This window comes from Nicotiana tabacum, chromosome 3 (assembly GCF_000715075.1).
Source record: "Nicotiana tabacum cultivar K326 chromosome 3, ASM71507v2, whole genome shotgun sequence".
NCBI classification, from domain to species: domain Eukaryota; kingdom Viridiplantae; phylum Streptophyta; class Magnoliopsida; order Solanales; family Solanaceae; genus Nicotiana; species Nicotiana tabacum.
The window spans coordinates 129251581-129272823 of record NC_134082.1 but is presented as its reverse complement, the minus strand read 5'-3'; the positions used below and the strand labels follow the sequence as shown (position 1 = coordinate 129272823).

Genomic DNA, 21243 nt, shown 5'->3' with positions numbered 1-21243 from the left:
TCGAAATAATTTATTTACATTTTTTTAAAAAAATATTTCACGTCATACCAATTTTTTCTTTATATATACTCTTTGTTACACTTAAAAGTCGTTATAGAAACTATCAATTAGAAACCAATTTATCTCTTGTTGAGTTTGAAAAAAAAACCTTTCGCATAATAATGATTCAAAACTAATATTCTTCAACGAAAAAAATATTATACCCTTGTAATATTGGCTTGACTACATCTAAATGAAGGGGTTCAGTTTATACCCTTCTATTTCTTGAATGTGCTAAATTGAAATTAATGATAGCAATTGTATAGCCAAAGTTTTGTTATTTGTTTGATGTCCATTTATGCAAATTGACTCTTCAAACAAATATTCTTCAAGAAAAAAAAAAGAAACAACTTTTTTTTCCTAATATTGACTGATTTTGTGAGCTTCTTTCTCCTGCATGTATGTTTACTTTATTATATATGTAAGTAAACTTTTATTTGGTTTTGTAAACTCTTTTTTGTTATTTAGATAAACATAGACATGTACCCTATATATTACATTTATTTTAAAAGAATTTCATTTTAATTCAAATATAGCTACAGTATTTCAAAGAACTATACTTACAGGATTTTAAATGTGAAAGAGTTTTATAGTTATTTGGAGTAGTTTTATTTTTGTTAGAGGCGAAGTAGTATTTAAATAATTATAAAAATAACAAAAGTTCCTAACATGATTGCGTATGATCATTAACCGAATTAAGTATGTACATGATAAAAAAAAGATAAATTTTATTTTTAATTTAAATTCGAATTTTATATATATATATATATATATATATATATATATATATATATATATATATATATATATATATATATATATATATATATATATATATATATATATATATATATATATATATATATATATATATATATATATATATATATATATATATATATATATATTATATTTGTATTTAACTAAAATAGTCAAATATAGAATAAAGTTACCATATACAATTGACATTTATTAGCTTGCCACTTGGCTTAACCATAATATTAATTATATATGGTAACTTTTTTGCTTTAATATATATATATAGATTTATAGATATTTCATATCACTAATAAATTCACCAGTTTTCTACCTATTTAAAGTCTTTTGATTACTAATAAATATAAATTAATTCCCTTATATTAGTCGTATTTTGCTTATTTTACTCTGAATTCCTTATATGGCTCAAGTTGTAGTATAATGGATAGACCAAAAAATAACAAAAGATTAATAAAAGTACTTAGTTGTTTTCGTCAAATTAAAAAATGTTAGTAAGTCTTCAAAATTTTCCTAAAAATGACTTGAATCCAAAAATTTGAAATTTGCATTCCTAAAACGTATTTCAACATCAAAATTAGTTTTTTTATTGGACCTAAATATTAGGTCTTCAAATTATATATGGAAAATTTTAGTCGATTTTAATATCCTAAATATTAGGACTTCTTGTACCATATTTTAAATATGAAAGTCTTAATAAATAAAATTTTAGTTGAATTTAAAATTTTAAATATTAGAATATTAATAAAATAACTATTTTGTTCAGTGTGAAATTTATTTTTAAATAGTAAAAAAGACGAACTGTTATGAAGCAATAAAAGAAGAAGAAGAGTAATGCAGAGAAAAACAAAGAGAGGATTCTTATTGATTTGGGATCAATTACAATGGAATAGAACCCCTCTATTTACAGGGAAAAAGTGACTTAGCCACCAAGTAACAAACCCTAAAATGTCTCTAAAATATAGACATTCACCATAAATAAAATACTATTTATAACACTCCCCCTTGAATGTCTATCAAACAGATAATGTGCCTCGTTAAAACCTTAACTAAAATAAAATCCAATGGGAAAAAAATTGTAGAGAAGGAAAAAGAGTACACATGTTTAGAAATACGCCTTGTGGTTGTCTCACTAAAAACCTTAAAAGCAAAACCCAGTGGGACAAAACCTTATAAGGGAAAAATAGTACAACGCGTAATTACCCCCCCGCCCCCCGATGAGAGCATCAATTCACATTTTTGAGCCTTCGCATCCCAGTCTTGTACACTAGCTTCTTGAAGGTTGACGTCGGCAAAGATTTGGTGAATAAATCACCCATATTAATTCCATTGAATATGCTGCACCTTGAAAATTCTCGCTATCACATTACCATGCGTATAATTATAGCAAGATACAAATGTGCACAAATTGTACTTAGGATGTAGTACATCATGACCAAGAAATCTATATGCTTTAAGCGATTTAAATCCTTCAAGGATTGTCGTATTAAGTCATATAAGTCATATAATAGACTTTAATTAGATGCATATCAAATTTCATGTCATGCTAGACAAATAATATATCAAAAACTGATTGCACATATCATTGACTTTATACTTTCAAGTGTTTGAACTACATGTCCAAAACTACATGTCTTTCATATGAAACCAATTCTATTTGAATTGTGTCTCTTTTATTTGGCCAATATTTTTGTATCTATATTCGACAGACTTAAGATCCTCATCTATACTTAGCGCTATGATAGATGTCGTTGACGAACATTTTATATCGGTTCCAATATTTTTTTCACATAGACATAATATAGAGATCCATTCATTCATATATTCAGGTACCTGAATCTCTCTTGAGATTTTTTGAAGTGTTATGTCATGTGATCTTCTAGATCACTTGCCTCCTTATTATGATCATTTGCTTATCTTCTTTATCAAGAATTTTATTTGAAACCAATATTTAAGCGTACCATAGACTTTGTCCTTCTAGGACTTATTCTAATAGGAACATTTGCAGTGAGAATATAATTACTTTCTTTGGATAAGCAAATGCCTCTGGCATACTTTGCAATATATTGCACATGAATTATTCTTTTATGAACTTCAAGTTCATATTATTTTATTCGAGGATCTAGATGTATAAATGATAATTCATTCCACGTAATTTTTTCTCAACTGTTTATCATGTCTCTCCCTCATGTTAGAAAAACTAACTTGTTTCCTCAACTTTGAGAACCTATCTTTGTGTGTTATAGTGTTAATCAAAATGTACACTGCACACATCAACAATAATAAGATAGAATTATTTGATTTCTGACCTTGAACCACTTGTGAGGGGAGAAAATAATATACTTTGGTATATAACGTATATCAAATTGATAGAGATAACTTTGTTCTCATAAGCAATTGTTTAGTTATTAAGTGGAGGCACTCAATAAATCATTTTGCAAAACCAACTGTGATGTAAACTAATTTATCAAGATGAACTTCTTGAATAGAAAATCTGAAAATCATGCTCTAAATTAAACTATTAAGCAAGTTACCTCGCAAACACCATGTTGCGGGTTAATAATAATCGTACATATAACCATCTCATAGATGCATCTTATGTAGTATACATGGAATGTGAATGAGCTCATATTCACCTTTGATATTTCCAACATTCATGGGATTCAATCCCGATTTTAGTTGGTCTATTAACTAATGAGAACAAACAACGTAAGAGAATTCGTAAAGAACTTTGTAGTTCTTTAATATTTACCCATGTGAATTCTCTTTTATTTTTGCACATCATACTTAAATTAACATGGCTAAACCAATTATGCCAATTGAATAAATTATTAATATTGATAAAGTTCAGGTTTACACCATGACGTGTGCAATTATCAATAAACTTCAAGTTTATTATTATATGGGTTTTTATATCAATAAATTTTTACTTTATTGTGGTATTCTTTTATTTGTGTAGTACAAACTGGAGAATAAAGCGGGTAGCTTTTCACATGCATATTACCCCGCTACAAGTTGTAGTAATAGAAGATATTAAATCTTTTTTTTGTATAGTCTCAGTATGACCAACCGCTTTCGCGAATATTTTAGAAACTCAATTAAGTTTCTTTGAAATTTACTACAACACGATGCCTTATTGATAATCAATTTTATTCCTCCAAAATAGTAATAATTGGCTTTTCCAGAGCTCTCAATTAATTTAGTATTACCATATATTCATCAACATCCATATGGTGAATATCTCTTTTAAAGAGAAAGTTATACCATTATGGTTATAGTCAAAATTATATGCAAGATCTGTTTCTTGCATTACCCACTTTTAATAATCATATTGCCAAAATATTTTGGCGTACAATAAGTACATGACCAATAACCATTTATGCCATAATAATGACATTATTTTCTTATATCATCTCAAACCTCCTTCTAAAGGTGAGTGTGGTATATTCACTACAACTAGCACGTTCATATTCTTCCAAGAATGAATATGTATTCATAAATCACATGTTGTCATATTCAATTCATAAATGTACCATAATCATCTATACGTGCTTTATAAAATCTCATGTCAAATCGATGACAAATATTACTTTCATAGAGTGAAAGATTATTTTGAGAATCCTTAGTATTCTCATTATCACAATGATGACGATTATAATTTCGTCTATTGCCACGTCAACATCCATTGATACATCCATAGTAATAATTTTGTCTTCTTTCAGACTTATCACATACTACTATCACATTCTCTTAAGGGAATGAGAATGGAGCAAATTCAATGAGACGGGTTATCACTTTTTATGCTCATGATCATACATGACTTTAATCATGGCAAGACATGGAAATTTTATCACTTCGAGTGGTTATAATTTCTTACTAACTCAATTAGAGTTATAATCAAAATTTATTGTCTTTACTTATATTTAAAATCAGTCTCTTGTTACTCTCTTAAGCCGAGAGTCTCCTGGAAACAGCCTCTCTGCCCCTCGGGGTAGGGGTAAGATCTGCATATATATTACCCTACCCAGACCCCACTTGTGAGATTACACTGGGATGTTGTTGTTGTACTTATATTTAAAATCAAATTACAGAATAAAAGAGAAAAATACGGTAAAGTACATACCTTAAATCCAGAATTTAATCATGAAGGAAGTTCATGGAATAATTGACAATCATTATGCTCAATCTCAAAGCTTTTAGTCAATTGGTTGGAGTCTCGTGCTGATAACGTGTTATGAAACAATAAAAGAAGAAGAGTATTGCAGAGAAAAGCAGAGAGAGGATTCTTATTGATTTGAGATCAATTACAATGGAATAGAACCCCTCTATTTATAGGGAAAAAGTGACTTAGCCACCCATAAATAAAATACTATTTATAACACGAACGATATTTGCTAAGACTTTCGTGCTTTTAGTATAATATAGATATAGATTTTTCATGAAATTGTATTTGACAATAATATTTATTTTAAAAAGAAGATTTTTGGAATATCGGCCAAATTACAACAAAAAAAGTGGTGGCCCCCAGAATAGATAATCGCTGCACAATTACGATAACAGAGAATCCATTTTATCCCAATCGACTCGACATTGTTCAGATTGAACTCTGAAAATGCAAAAAGTTAAAAACAAATTAAAATAAACCAAACGTATAAATAAAAGGAAAGGGTAACAGAAAAATACAAAAAGCCACATTCGTTGCGCAGTTGAAAATTGAAATGAAGGATGACGATGCCCTTCCCATATCAACGCCGACGGCACCTTCCTCATCATCGTACACAACTTCCAAGAAGGAAACTTCCTCCTCCTATCCCGCCATTTTCGGCAGAGGTAGTTACAAGTTTTGGGCTTTTGCCGCTATTTTATTGCTAGCTTTTTGGTCTATGCTCACCGGAACTGTTACTCTCCGTTGGTCCGCCGGCAACCTCAACGCCATCTCCGATAATATCGACATTCCTCTCCCCGAAGATCTCGACGTTCTCGTCCGTACATATTTCCCCTTTACCTTTTTTCCCTCCTTGTTTATAAATCCTCCGATTCTCATTGTATTTTTTGGCCAGGCAATGGAAGAAAGGGAGAAGTTAGTGAAGCATATGTGGGATGTATATACAAACAGCCGTGGGATCAAAATGCCAAAGTTTTGGCAGGAAGCATTTGAGGCGGCATACGAGGAGTTAACCAGTGATGTTCCTGGAGTTTCCGAAGATGCCATTTCTGAGATCGCTAAGATGTCTGTTCGCTACATTCCTATTGAATCGCCACCTCTCCATTCATTGGTTAGCTCTCTCTATCTGCCCCTTTCTCTTTGATCCAATTCTTCCCCGTGGTCAGCTTTGGCTATGAACACGTGATTTAACTTTTTGACATTTTAGGTTGGCGATTTGGGGGTGTTTTATTAGATAACTAGATAAGTTGAGAAATTCTTTTATCTGTGGTGTCGGGCCACCTTACGCGACTATTTCACCGGGTACCTGCTACATCCCACCAGCCTCCACCAATACACGTACCCGGTAACTCCTACCAAGCTTAGGCGATAAGAATAAATCACCTAGTGTTTTTTGCCTCCACCGGTTCCTCTATCTTAGTTTAGAAGCTAATTTGGTTCCTCTTTTCAATTGGATTTTTCTTTCGGGAACTATAATGTGAGGACAAAGAGGAGTTTCAGCCAAAAGTACACACAAGATACAAGCAGCTTTTCAGGTCACTTCAGTGAATTTTTTGTGCTGATGCAATATGGAGTTTACAGTTATAATGAGTTGCGATGTAAACATGAGGTTCCACTACCAAATGACGGAAGTAATTTAATTATGACCAAGTTAGAAACTGGTTTGTTCCATTTGTGCACTGTTGCGCCTTCTTACTTTTAAGTTTTTCCTAGTGTAGAACTTGATATTTGTGTTAATTTAGTTACATCTTTAGGAAATGATGGACTTTGACTATTTTCAGATAGAAATATGGGTTTTCCTTTGGAAAGAGTTCTTAGAGGGATGTTTTGTGTGCTTCAATTTTTCTTTTCTGTCACGCAACCGTATGAAGTGTGAAGGAGCAGTTCAGATTTCTTCAAGGTCTTACTTTTCCCTCTAGTAACTCAATGTTCCAGCTTACAAACTAGTTTCAAAAAGGAGCAATGCAATGCTTTCTGATAGCTCTGCTAGACAGAAGTGATAAAAGTTTGTATCAACATTATTTGTGCTTTGCAGTTGTGTATCTCAAGGCTCTGGAAGTAGTGTATGTCATTTAATTCAAAGCGGTGTCTATTAACTTTTCTGCTGTAAAATTGTAACTGTTTTTTTATAGCTATGGTCATAATAATACCAATTGAACATAGTTGGTGGGTAAATAAACATGAATATCTGTCACAAATTTGATAAATATGATACTGCTGAAACTCCTTGCTTTTTGAGGCATCACTTGCGACCTCCATTCTCACCAAAACTACTCAAAGAGATTGTCCTCCATCTTCACCAAATTTTCATCATGCACGTTATCAGAAAGCAAATAAGCAGCCAATGTTGATAGCAATAAACCCCATTAACTTGAATAGTCAATGCCACGTTGCAACCATCTAAATATTGATCAGTACATGCACCCAATATGGAGTTATCAACCAGGTCAACTGCTTCCAGCATCAACTCTTTGGATTGCTAGTTCCACTATATTCACATTCCTGCTGGGGGATACAGGAGTTAGGCAGGAAATGAAGCCCTAGACATGCGGTGACCATGAAGAAAGACAAGATGCTAACTTGTCCTCTTCTGCCTCTTCTCTCCATCTCTCTTTCCCTATCTCTTTGTTGCCTTTTGTTTTCCTTAAAATTTATGTGATGCCTAGGAGATGATGGAGGCTTTCTTGTTTTCTAAAAGATCCTTTTACAAACTTCTTACCTTTCCCAGTTAATTCCATCCTGTTCCTCATGATACATGTAACCAAAGGGGGCTGGAGCATATGACAGTGGCGTTGGGTTGCTAGTGCTGTCTACTGGCGCGTAAGATGGAGACATGGAGTTTCCAGGGTCATTGATACTAAGAGGAAGTTTTCGAGCTGATTGGACTGGATAATAGCACAGTTCTCTGTTCGACTTTGGTCCGCCCATTCTTGTGTTATTTCTTCTTTTTCTCCGTCAAGCTTGTGAATTTTCTCATTGCTCCTTATAAGAGTTGAAAGTTCTCCTTATCAAAAATAAATAAATACATAAATAAAGTTGAATAAAGTTGTCTTTGCCTTCTATAGGGCTGCGTGCATGAAATGTACAGCTACTTCTTACTTAACTACACAGTGATATGATTGGTGTATCTTTCTGCAACTTATTTTGTCAAATCAGCTGGTATGAAGCATAAATGCCTGAAAGTAATGCACCCAAAGCTCGACAGGTGATGGATAGTAAGATTTTTCCCTCTCAGAAGGCCAGTAACATTGGCTTGAGAAATAAGGTTCTTCATTTCTTTATGGCTGGATCTCTATCTTTATCTGTCTCAAACATGAACATGCACACATCTGCACAACTCACGGGCAGATGAAACAACCTTAGGTAGCACTGGATTCGTTGTAATTGAATCAAAAGAGTAAGGTCTGCCTCATTAATATAGAATTCTCTTAAAAAGAAGTTTGTGGGAGAGCAACTTTTTTGGAAGCTGAAGGTGGCAGATGAATCTGTTCACTGACTTCTGCCACTATTTTGGGTTGTCTTTTGTTTAAATTTTAGAGAGAGAAACCAAGAAACAAAAGTACACACACACACACACACATATATATATATATATATTTGGTGGTCTTTCTTCTCTCTCCAATCCTGAACTCCTGCTTCTCCCAGATTCTTGTTATGTTGTGATTGCTCCTTTAACATGTGCAGCGATTGTAATTGACGTGTGTTTGATCTCATTTTAAACTATTTCAGGGAGTGCGAGAATTAAGTCTAAGGCAAACGAAGAGCGAACAAACAACTGCAACAGGGAGAAGGTTATGACTTGGAGAAATCAAGAACCCCCATTTGCGTGGTTGCGGCTTTTTCACACACGATAAATGGTGATTTATGCCATCTGCTGTCTGGTATTGATGAAAGGGAGCATTTGGGAAAAGATTACACTGACATGCATTGCATTTTTGCTGTAAGGACAAAACGATGTATCTATTTAGGTTTTGATACTTGTAATTTTTTATTCTCCTTTATTTTCCTGTCTTCCTAATGAAAGCACATATTGGTGAAAAACTCAAACATTATCATGATTGGATTAATTCATGCAAAAAGAAAAATCTGGAGTTGTTGCTACAGTTTTGCACTGGAAGACATTTTCCATAGATTGATTTTCCGCTTATTTTTACTGACGATGTGAAATCGTAAGGGAACAGGAATTTCATTTTGGTTTGTTGTGGTTAAACTTGTAATTTTTGCCTTAGGGTAATTATGTGTAGACACCAATCAGGCCATGTCCACGGGCATGTGCATTGTCTAGCAGTATTAGTAGTTCAACTCCTCTTATAAAGGACGGCGCTGTGTAATTTACTATACTGTTTTAGAATGAAGTAGTGTTTGTAAAAAGGCAGGGTGTAATTATTGTATATCTACCCGTTCAACTGTAGAAATCGTTGATGTCAGAATAACAATAAATCAAGTGTAAAGTCTGACTTATCACAAATTGATATATTTGAAGAGCTTTTAAAGATGATGAGCAATTATCATTATAATCGGAGTCCAAAATTTCATTCTTATCAAATACAATCCCTGTAATCAATCTTTAGTTTATCCACAAAGAAAAACCTTTTGTCCATTTTCTCTTCCCTTTCTTTTTTCTCCTCCTACTTTCCCTTCATCTTACTTTTCCTAGTTTCCAGTGTAGGATAAACGTTAACCTTTAATACTCTTTTTGAGGTGGATGGGGACGACTATATATGTTGTCACTGACATCTGCCGATTGAAGCATTTGCATTTGAAACTGCATCTTATTATATATAAATGATCTACTGTGTTTGATTATATGTTAGTTCTGACCACAACTCATTGACATATTTTAGGGTTAGGATTGAAGAAAGAGTTGTATCTTTATATGGAATAATATCATGAAGCCTGAAGTTTATTTTTGTTTTTTTTTTGAAGAGTAACTGTGACCTTCAACTGCCTGGGTGGGAAACTGACCATAGATTCATAGAAAGAAGCGAATCAAAATGAGCGTGTTCTTATGATATATACACTTAAAATATCTTTTGTATATGTAAACATAGTTCGAGTAGAAAGTAATGTATTCAATTGAACCCACACAACTCGTCCTATATTTGCCTCTTATCGTAGATGAGGTATTGTTCAACAAGTGGTAACAGATACTTTCAGTTTTAATTTTCTGTATGTAAGAAACTTAAGGTGACTACGTGTAGAGGAAAACAGTTGTCATATGGTTGAGGAATTTGATAGAGTTAGTAAGTGCGCAAGCTTGATATCATTGAACATTCTACACAGGTAGTCCTCTAATTATAAATAAAAAACTAGACAAATTTCTCTATTTATACTGCTCAAATTAGTAGTTCTAGACTTTCTTGACAGGAGAAAAACCTTTCTGTTTCTTTATATACTGCAAAATTGTCTTAATTGCTTCAACAATATAATTTTCAACCCTCTTCTTTAAACCCGAGAACGTTCTTTGCTGAAATCAGAAGGTGGCATGAAGAAATCAGCTGTCAAACGTCCAACATTAAAATCTACCTCTTCAATTTTCCATCTTTCCTCAAGCTGCCTCTTGTGATTTGCAGAGTGCTCTCCATATCTGAAAACTGTGACAAAAGTTCTACCACTGTGTGCAACATTAACTCCGTCAACATATTTATAATCTTCCATAACAGATTCTGTGCTCGTCTCCCAGAATACACCTTCGTCGTCTCTGCTGGTCTTAACTGTTAGCAACCTGGAATCCTCAAACTTGACCATTAGGCCTGATCTTTGGCTAAAGTATCCCCATATTGTATGGTGAAGTATTTCATAATTTGGACCACTTTGTGCCTCTAAAGCTGATTGGTTTGTATCAAGTTTGAGAATGAAACAATCCTCATCATTTATTATCTTCTCTCCTATGCATACTGCATTCGCGAACAAGTTTGCTATTGACCGAGGATCTAGCCCCTACAACAATGGCAAATCATTTAGACCTTAGCTCTATTATTAGGTTGCAATATAATTAATCAACAAATTTAAGTTATATACATTGACAGTGTAATTACCTGCAGAAAGCGGCGGAGAGGTCTGGGCGGACCCTTAGAGATAGGCCTTTGTTGATTAGATGATTGTCTCCATGAGATTTTACCATTACTACCAGAAATTACTTTGCAACCAGAGATAAGTAATTCTAAACACCAAAGGTCAGGGTTTTTTTGCCAAAGCACAAACCCTCCGTTTTCGTCACTCTTTCTCACCTTCACACTTTGATCACCTTGATGGAAATCAGATGCAGTAATTTTAATATGCCCAATTACACACATGCTGTTCACTGCATTTAGTGCTTGTTGTCCCCCTGTTGCTGCAATGTATTGTTGCAATATGTATTTAGCTGTTGAAGCTTCCTGCATATATTTCCAGTCCAAAAATAAGATATCAAAAGAGAAACAATCAAGAATTGCTCAGATTAATACTTAATAATTTTGGTCATAATGGTAAATGTGGTCCTTTTTGGTCACTCTGGATTTGGAGCTGGCTGTCATGCATGTTTTCTAGGTCCAAATTTATCTTAAAACTGACAATCTCTATTTCAGGCTGAACGAAAGATCCAAGATCTACACTTTATGCGTTCAACCGTTATGATTTTTTGCCCTGAATATGTTCTACTTCTGAAATCATGAGTTCAGAATTTAATGTTTGTTGAAATCTTAATGGTCTTTACATATATCTATGTTTCGTGTCAGAAAATTCTGGCAATTGAACCCATTGAACATAGGATCCAGGGGTCGAGCTGGTATGCCGGTTACGGTTAGGCCTAACACAATAACTTTTGTCCAAACTATGTATTTGTCTAAAGAAATTCACTAAAGATGTATAGCATCCTGAAACTATTAGCTTCAAATCCTAGCTCCGGCTCTAAATTAGGAACCAGGCTCCGCCTCTGAATTAGGATCCATTTGCCTTGTTAAACTCAGAATGCATATGTTATCTACAACTCGATGAATGAAAATGCACAGGTATTAAGTGAAAAGATTTAAGCTTGGAGAATTCATATATTACAATGGAAGAATGTTTGACGGGACGATTAACGGATTGGCCCAACTGAATTTGGAAAGGGATAAGAGGAGATCCAACCATATAAAGGAGGAAACTAAGTTCATTATAACGAGCAGCAACAATAGGGGAAGACCATTTATCAGATGTTTGCGCTTTCATCCAGGTTGCCATATTTTGCCATCTGAGTGCAGCATTACTGCCCATGCTTTTGAACATTTCATCTGGAATTGGCACCTCAAGTACTGTCTCCAGCCCATCTTCTTTATCAACATTGGGACAAAGTGTCCTCATGTAATTTTTATTTTAAAAATTTAAAATGAAATTAAAACTTAGTATGTGTGTGTTTTGAATGTTAGGATGAATTTCGAATACTGAATGCATAAAAGAAAAAGAAGAAAGAAAGAGAGAGAGAATGTGTTTTGTATGTAAGAGAAACATAAGGTTAGAGAAAGGCTCAGAGATAATTAAGGATTGTTATAATGAAAAAACAACAGTCTAATTCTCTGTTTTTCTTGTTTGAAAAAAAAAAGTATTTTGAGGTGGGTAATTTTTTGCGGAGAGATTTCCAAAAATGTAAGGGTATTTTGAATTCACTATGCCTAAAGGTTCTCCCTTTCTTTTAGCAGTCGTGCGGGCACAATTTTATCCAAGATTTGTAAGTATAATTTTATTTTGCATCTTCATTGCTTATAATTAACTAATTTCATATTTGGGCTAGCATGTTAACCAGGGTTACGTTGAACGAGATACTATTGACATTAAGAAGGACGGATTCAAAATTTCATAAAAATTGTATATTATTACAATAAACTTGAACTTAGCAAGAATATGTAATTCTAATAATTTATTTAATTCATATTACTACTTTATATAAATGGTCAAGCTGTACAAACACAGTATTGAACCATTGTACATATAGTAGTCTCAATTGTTCAAAACGTATTCCCTTACAATAGGCTTCTGTACAAAAAACTGATGTAAAATTAGTGTATGTTTATTTAAGTAATTTTTACCTCATATAGCAAAGGTTAACACCTTATTTATTTTAAATAAATATCATTTTAAAAAATTATATTCTATAGATACCTTTTAATGTTTATAGCAATATATCTAATTTTGGTTACCTCCTACCCCTAAGCCACTAAATATGCTATTCAGTTACACTATTTTCTTTCTCTCTCTACTTTGATACATGCCATTCTCTTCCCCCATTCCCTAAACACATGATGCTCAATCTCAAAATTCCTCTCACCCACATCACCTACTATTAGTCAAAAACCCCATGCTCTCTCCTCCCTCCTGCACTTTCAGACGACCCTTCAAATCTTCAACATAAGGGAAGGGAGGTCCAAAACTATAACGACCCGACCGGTCGTTTTGAGCTTTTGCACCTTGCTTGTCAGTTCTCGAGCATGACTTGCCCCGTATGAAGGATTATGACTTATGTAAATTGTTGGTTTTGGTTTTCAGGGTAATCGGAATGAATTTGGAAGAATAGTTCTCAGTTTAAAGCTTAAAATTTGAAAGATTTGACCAAGATTTGACTTGTTGGTATATGATCTCGGATCAAAATTTTTATGATTCAGTTAGCTCCGTTAGGTGATTTGGGACTTAAGAGCGTGATCGAAATGCATTTTGGAAGTCTGTGGAATGTTTAGGTTTGAATTGGCGAAATTGAGATTTTGGCGTTTTCCGGTTGATAGGTGAGATTTTGATATAGGGGTCGGAATGGAATTCCGGAAGTTGCAGCAGCTTCGTTATGTTATTTGTGACGTGTGTGCAAAATTTCAGGTTATTCGGACGTGGTTTAGTCGGGTTTTTGATCAAAAGCGTAATTCGGAAGATTTTGGAATTCTTAGGCTTGAATTCGATGCAAATTTGGTGTTTTAATGTTGTTTTGAGCGTTCCGAAGGTTGGAACAAGTTTGAATGAGATTATGGTTTATGTTGGCATGCTTGGTTGAGGTCCCGAGGGCCTCGGGTGAGTTTCGGGTGGTTAATCAGACCATTTCTTGTTTTGAAAAGTTGCAGAAAATTGCTGTTCAGTATTGCAGGCATTTGGCCTTCACGTTCGCGAGTAGGCCCTCGCGTTCGCGAAGGGTTAGCTGGTGAGGTCGAGATTTTAGCCTTCGCGTTCCCGAGGGAGGCTCCATGTTCGCGAAGGGCTGGGTTTGTTGTGCATCGCGTTCGCGAGGGAGGCTCCGCGTTCGCGCAGGGGAAGTGACCAGCTGAGTTTGAGGATTTATGTGTTCTTCGCGTTCGCGGGAGGAGAGTCGCGTCCGCGTTGGGTTAGGGCGCCAAGTCTTCGCGTTTGAGAGTGGTAGGACACGTTCACGATGAAGGAAATTTTGTCAAAGTAATTTTGTGCTTCGCGAACGCGAGGCTTTGACCGCGTTTGCAAAGAAGGATTTTTATGCCTGAGCAGAATGATTTAAAAGGGCTATTCCGCGATTTTGAGGCTAAGAACCTCCATTGTTGGGCGATTTTGAAGCTTGGGAGAGCTAATTGAAGAGGGAATTCAAGAAGATTTCTTGGAGGTAAGATTTTTGAACTCATAACTCGATTCTTGTGTGAATTCCACCTAATTAATCATGGAATTAAGCCTAAAATTAAGGAATTAGGGCTTGAATTTGGAGAGTATAAATTTGGGATTTGAGGGGCCATTTGAGGTCCGATTTTAATGTTCTTGGTATGTATAGACTCGTATGAGGATGAGGATTCCATTGATATTAATTTCGTCAGATTTCAAAACGTGGGTCCGGGGGCCGAGTTTGAGTAATTTCGGGATTTTAATGTAAAATTAGATATTTTCGAGTGGGCTTCATTCCTTTTGCATATTTTAATGATTATGTACTGATTGTGGCTAGATTTGGAGTATCTAGAGGTCGATTCGTGCGGGCGAGGCATCGTGGGCTAGAGGTTGGACGATTGAGGTAAGTAATGATAGTAAATGATGTTCTGAGGATTTGAAACCCCGGATTGCACATCGTAGTGCTATATTGAAGTGAGACACACGCTTGATGACGAACGTGGGGTCGTACACTATTGGGGATTGTGACTTGGTCCGTCCTAATTGATGATTTTACCACGCATTTGACTGAAATCTATTTGCTATCATCATTATTTGGGCTGAATGCCATATTTGGGCTTCGTGCCAACTATTTGAACCCTTCGGGGATTTTTGTTGATGTTTCCTCACTATTTTGATTTTATGCTTGAGCTCAGTCATGTTATTTTCCACTATTTTCAAAACTCAGCCATGTTTACTCTGTTTTAATACTTGAAATGATATTTTAAATCATATTTTGGGCTGAGCATCATGATTTACTGTTGCCCAAGTGGCTTATGTGATTTTTGACTGAGTAAGACCGAGGGCCTGTGTTGTGAGGATACTGTTTTGTCGGGCTGCACGCCACAACGGAGATACACTGATTTGATTATGAGGCCGAGGGCCTGAGATATGTACGCCACGAGGTGGCTTGTTGATATTGATATGAGGTCGGGAGCCTGTTTATGATGCCACGAGGTGGCTTGATATTGCGCTTGGGCCATAAGGGGCCCCTCCAGGTGTCTGCATACCCCTAGTGAGTGCGGGTACCCATTGTGATGTAAGATAGCTCGATAGGCTGGTATTGTTCTATGTGATTGCCCGAGGGGCTGGTATTGTTCTGAGATATTGCCCAAGGGGCAGATTTATTGACATTGTGCCCGAGGGGCGAACCTTATGTGCTTATCTTTCTTATTTGCCTGTCATATACCTGTTTAATTGTGTATTTGTGCCCGAGGGGCGACTTTATGTGCTTATCTGACTAATTGTTTTGCATTCATTTGCGCAACCGTTGAGAAAGTCATTTTCAAAGAAGTTTAAACTGAGCTAAGATATTTTAAGAGATTTTTTAGCTTCATTGCTTTCTTACTAGTTTGTGTACTACTTCTATACAACATGTTGATGCACTTTTCGTGATTTCTTACCATTCAGACTTTAGTTATAATTATTACTCACTGATTTGGAGTACTCACTTTACTCCCTGCACCTTGTGTGCAGATTCAGGTATTTCTAAACTTGGTAGCGGGTATTGGCTGATCAGAGGCAGAGTCATCGGAGTTTAGCAAGGTAGTTGCTGACGTTCGCAGCATTGCTTATCTCCCTCTTGATGTCCTTGGACTGTATTTAGCCTATTTCAGAACTTAGTTGTATTTTAGACCTTAATAGATGCTCGTGACTTGTGACACCCCGATGTCGGGCTGTGTTTGGGCTGTATTCTGCACATTATAAAATCTTTTGCTTAGTCTTTGGTTTATTTACTCATGCTTAGACTGTTTATAGATGTTTAACTGTTTTAAAAATTGAATTGGGACTAGTTGGGTGGCCTTATCTTCACGAGAGGTGCCATCACGACCGGGTCCGGGTTTAGGGTCGTGACAAGTTGATATCAAAGCCTAGGTTACATAGGTCTCACGAGTCATGAGCATGTTTAGTAGAGTCTCGCGGATCGGTACAGAGACGTCTGTATTTATCCTCGAGAGGCTGCAAAACCTTTAGGAAAAACTTCACATTCTTGAATTCTTATCGTGCGTCCTTGATTCAGCTTAAAATGTAACTCTTTGAATTCCTTCCACGCATTCGTGTATGTGCATGAGCGCTCAGTATCTGATGTGCATCAATGGCTTGTGATTCCTTGATCGAGGGGCGAGATGTGATCTCTGTGAGTTGATGTTGGGCCAGTCTAGAGGACTTGAGGCCGAATTTTGCCTATAGCTTGAGCACCGAGGTGCTGATTGTGTGAGCAAGTATTTTTGAACTTATATGTTTGGTATTGTCCCTATTAGTGGAAGTGACGGCTGGATGGCTATGTGATGAGTATATTAGTAATGCGAGATGTATCCATATGATTTAGAAGCGATGAGAAGGGTCTGCTGGGGGATAGAAGAGCTATTAGGTGCTTGATTTCCATCTTGATTCGAGGTATAGCCCCGAGTTATGGGCGTATGGAGAATCTTTTCATGTTTCTCAGTTGGGAGTGAAGTAAATTTCATGTTGCGCTATGAGTTCAGACTCAGGAAGACTAAGTGACTGCGTAAAGTTTATGACGGTGGAAGGTATGCGGAAAGGTTAGTTCGAGGTGAAGCAGGTGTGGTATCTCCTGAGGAGTGTTCGGAAGTTTGTGCAATCTTTATGTTGTCTGATAGAAGATCTCATTTGCAAGTGAAAGATATGTGCTGTAATTTAAATTGGGTCGCTTAAGAGAGTGGGTTTAACTATTGTGAGAGTGAATGCGAGATTTGCAGAAGATTTAAAGTACATGATGATTTGTGTTTTCCCAAGCTTACAAAGGATTTGAGTTTAATCTCACTATGGTATTATGACAACAATAGAGTATATGCGTTATGAGTTATTGAGTGTGTTTTGATCTATGGCTTCGAACCAAGTGGGAGAGTCTGCTATTGATTAGTTGATTGCACAGTTATGTGCTATGTTGGTCCCAATTCGAGGTGTTCGGACGAATCAGTTATGGCCTATGGAGATTGAGACCGAGGATGGCTCGAGTAAAGGAAAATTCTTAACAAAGGATATAGTATGCTTCATAGGTGTATGAGAATTACGGAATGTCTTGAATTGTTGTTGGTAAAGGATGCTTGGTGCATAGAGCAGGAAGTTGCTTGGTTGTTCTCGGATGAGGTTACACTCTCGATGTCAGAGTGCTATTGAGGCACAAGTGGTTCTGTTCGTTTGATCAGGCAAATTGCTATTTGAGTAGAGTGAATGACTCTCGAGAATATTTCTGATGTGTTCAAGATTTTACATGTAACAATTGGGTATTTTCAAGTTGTATATGTGGCTAGAAACTGAGTTTTCATTGGAAAATGTCAAGACTTGTGGTATTTTCTATATTAATTATGGAATTCTATATATCAGTATCAGGAAGATGAAGGTAATGGCTCTGGATTCGTAGAAAGTCTCTTCAGGGTAAGCATTTTGAATGCGGCGCTGTTGGGAATATCTAGAGAGTATTCAGCGGCTTATGGACCATAGGACGGTGTGGTTTTGATGCTTGGGTCTCGTGTGGTAAGTCTGAGTTAAGAAATTGTGATGTTATAGCAAGAAGGAGTATCAAGTTGAAGGTAAGTCAGAAGGGAACCCGGACAGATGGGATAGCTTGGTAGTAGGCCGAGTCGGTATGGTAAGGATATGATTAGATCTTGGATTCTTACGAGGTAATGAGTTTCTACAGGTATTTCGCGGCAATGCTCTTGGGTTTTAGTGGCTTGCGTAGGTTGGTTGAGTTAGGAGGATTCAGTCCTGACATGGCTTGTTTGTGTAGAGGGGAGTCAGAGAGTTCTTGTCGAGTTCTACCGTGGCTAGAGATGTATATTTTCTGCTGGCATGGGGAGCATGAGATGTATAATGATTTTCTTCTAGATTGGGCTCAATGGGAAGAACTTAGTTGTATTTTAGACCTTAGTAGATGCTCGTGACTTGTGACACCCCGATGTCGGGCTGTATTCCCCACATTATAAAATCTTTTGCTTAGTCTTTGGCTTATTCACTCATGCTTAGACTGTTTATAGATGTTTAACTATTTTAAAAATTGAATTGGGACTAGTTGGCTGGCCTTATCTTCACGAGAGGCGCTATCACGACCGGGTCCGGGTTTAGGGTCGTGACAAAAACACAAAAACAGAAAGAAAAAGAGAGAGGACGAAGTAGATTTCGAGCCACATGAAGATTCATGAGGAACGAAGATGAAGACAATATGAAGATGAAGAACAAGATGGATGTAATTCGAGCCCAAGAAACCCAAGAATTTTTTGGGAATTCCAGTTTCACGAAATTTCGCAGCAGTATTCCTCTGCTTTTAGAAAATCTTGGCCTCGATTTGCTTCAATCAGTGCCCTCTTCTTTTCTGCTTCCTTGTGAATTATAGCCATCTTGTTCTTCATCTTCATATGGCTCGAAATCTTGTTCTTCATCTTCATAAAACTTGGAGACAGTGAATTTTGAGCCAGAGCAAGACAATATGAGGGACGAAGATTTGCTGGGTTTATGTTTTTTGCGATGAAAAGAGTTGCTGGTTCTTGGTTTTTACGCTGTATTTTCATGTATTTCATTGTATTCATTGTCTTTTTTTTCATTGTAATTCAATGTATCTCACTGTATTCCATGTATTCAGTGTCTTTTTTTTCATTATATTTCAATGTATCCCGTTGTATTCTATGTATTTTATTGTATTCACTGTCTCGCTATATGCCATGAATGTATTCATATGTTTTTTTAATTAATATAATTTATATATTCAGATGTATTATATAATTTCTCTGAAGATTGCTATGTTTTTGGGGTATTTTTCGGTTGAGATTCTTTTTTATAACTGGAAATACATAATTTGTGTGTTATAATTGAGTTTGTTGAGTTATATTAAGAGTCTATTATGTTAATTGATTCACTTTCCGTTTAAAAACAGTGTAATCCCCTGTTCGCCGTGAATACAGTCGAATACAATAATCTATCCAGCTGTAATCCCATGTTTCACGCCATGAATACAGTCGAATACACTCGAATACAACAACTGATTAGCTAGACTTCCCTGATTCACGCATATTTTTGCTACTGTATTCATGAATACAGTAGCTTAAATACATTTAATACATCTTATAACAACAGAAAATGTATCTATAATCTGTAATATAGGAAATGATATCTATAGATAGCTAATTACCATTAAAAAATAGTGCTTTATGAAATTTTTTCTTTATTTAATGGCTTCTGATTTCGTGCCCTTGGTGGGCCTATTGGATTGGCCATTTAACATTATGTCTTTTCTAATAACACAAAGCAAATAATTGGGGTCTCTCTTGGAATAGCAAACGTTCTCTCTTCTTTGATATTTTCGAAGTTCTCTTCCTTTGAGTTTCTCAATATTCTTTTTCTTTTTTACTCTTCATTATGTTTCTATTGATGTGGTAAAAATTCTACTTTTTTCCTCACTCTTTCAACGTCAGGACTCTCTGCTTTTTCTCTGATGGTCTATGATGGTAGTCTGATTTCTATTTACCTTGGTCTTACATATTGTGATTTTTGTTTATGAAGCTAAAAGTTCAATCTGTGCTTTGCAGATTTTCACATTTTCTTTATTTATTTCATATTTTTGTAATCACAATTTGTTGGGTATTAACTACTTTCGTATAGTTATAGTGAAACATAGGAGTGCAAACAAAGGATCATCCCCACACATTACTTTGATTTATCTTTAAAAACATCATACAAGTCACATTGTATTGGACATCGATCTCTTATTTTAACAAACTAGAAAGTAAACACAACTTCGTACTGACCGCATCACACAATAGTTAGTTAACCTTTTATCAGGTAGAAGCAAACTCCACTTTTTTCCCACAAAGAAAATAACTTAACAAGCAACTTCAAGAGATGGGTAATCAATGTAACCCACAACTGGATCAGTCATATAGAAGGTGCTCCTATCATGCTCGTTCAGTGGTTCATTAACTTCAAAACGCTTAGGTAAATCAGGGTTTGCCAAGAACAAACGTCCAAATGAGATCAAATCTGCATAGTTTTCAGCAATTGTTTCATCTTCCTCAGTTTTCTTGTAGCCACCAGAAGAAATAAGAGTCCCCTCAAAAGCCATTATATTCTTATATATTTGAGGCAACGTGGCTCTTCCCTTGGCTCAACCGCGTGAAGATATACAACTCCCATCCGAGCTTAGTGAGTTCATTAGCTAAATAGGTTGCCAGAGGTTCAGGGTTCGAGTCCCTTTTCCCGTGCACTTCCGAGAAGAGAGAGAGTTTTATGCCAACTTTATCAGCTCCAATTTCCTTCACAACAGCTTCTATAACTTCAAGAGCAAGACGACAACGGTTCTCTATGCTTCCACCATATTCATTAGGCCTGTTGTTGACTTGGTCATTCAAGAATTGGTCGATTATGAAGCCGTTTGAAGAGTTGATCTCGACTCCATCAAATTCTAAGCAATACCGTTAGAAGATAATTCTTATATCTCAAAAATAAAATATAATATATTCATTATCATTTAATTAATAGTTATTATTATAATATTATAATTAACTTTTTATTAGCCTTAATGGCTTTAATTTGTAACAGCCATTTCAATAGCTTTTGAATGACATTTAATAATTTTTAAAACGTTGCTTACAATCTGAAGTTAAAATCTTTGGATTATATATATATAATCCAAAAAGTAGTCGAGTGAAAAA

General features: G+C 35.5%; 2 protein-coding genes and 1 pseudogene across 2 annotated transcripts; 1 reads left to right on the top strand and 2 right to left on the bottom strand.

The window, feature by feature from the left end:
• The first annotated feature begins 5428 nt into the window (after nucleotides 1-5428).
• LOC107828047 (uncharacterized) lies at nucleotides 5429-9077 on the top strand. The gene is made up of 3 exons (XM_016655293.2): nucleotides 5429-5795; nucleotides 5874-6089; nucleotides 8708-9077. Exons 1-3 carry the CDS (start codon nucleotides 5532-5534, stop codon nucleotides 8774-8776), a joined length of 549 nt encoding a protein of 182 aa, XP_016510779.2. The 5' UTR covers nucleotides 5429-5531; the 3' UTR covers nucleotides 8777-9077.
• A 1196-nt stretch (nucleotides 9078-10273) lies between these two features.
• On the bottom strand, nucleotides 10274-12431 carry LOC107828048 (uncharacterized). Its single transcript, XM_016655294.1, has 3 exons — nucleotides 12011-12431; nucleotides 11017-11355; nucleotides 10274-10918 (listed from the first exon to the last, which is right to left on the bottom strand). Exons 1-3 carry the CDS (start codon nucleotides 12296-12298, stop codon nucleotides 10424-10426), a joined length of 1122 nt encoding a protein of 373 aa, XP_016510780.1. The 5' UTR covers nucleotides 12299-12431; the 3' UTR covers nucleotides 10274-10423.
• A 7743-nt stretch (nucleotides 12432-20174) lies between these two features.
• LOC107828046 (12-oxophytodienoate reductase-like protein) lies at nucleotides 20175-21000 on the bottom strand (annotated as a pseudogene).
• Nucleotides 21001-21243: the final 243 nt, after the last annotated feature.

Excerpts from the sequence above, each read along its gene's own strand:
- LOC107828047 (XM_016655293.2), top strand. The coding sequence starts at position 5,532 with ATGAAGGATGACGATGCCCTTCCCATATCAACGCCGACGGCACCTTCC. Across the intron at positions 5,796-5,873 it reads CCGAAGATCTCGACGTTCTC|GCAATGGAAGAAAGGGAGAA; the intron begins GTCCGTACATAT and ends TTTTTTGGCCAG. Across the intron at positions 6,090-8,707 it reads CGCCACCTCTCCATTCATTG|GGAGTGCGAGAATTAAGTCT; the intron begins GTTAGCTCTCTC and ends AAACTATTTCAG.
- LOC107828048 (XM_016655294.1), bottom strand. The coding sequence starts at position 12,298 with ATGAGGACACTTTGTCCCAATGTTGATAAAGAAGATGGGCTGGAGACA. Across the intron at positions 11,356-12,010 it reads CCGTCAAACATTCTTCCATT|GAAGCTTCAACAGCTAAATA; the intron begins GTAATATATGAA and ends AAATATATGCAG. Across the intron at positions 10,919-11,016 it reads CTCTCCGCCGCTTTCTGCAG|GGGCTAGATCCTCGGTCAAT; the intron begins GTAATTACACTG and ends CCATTGTTGTAG.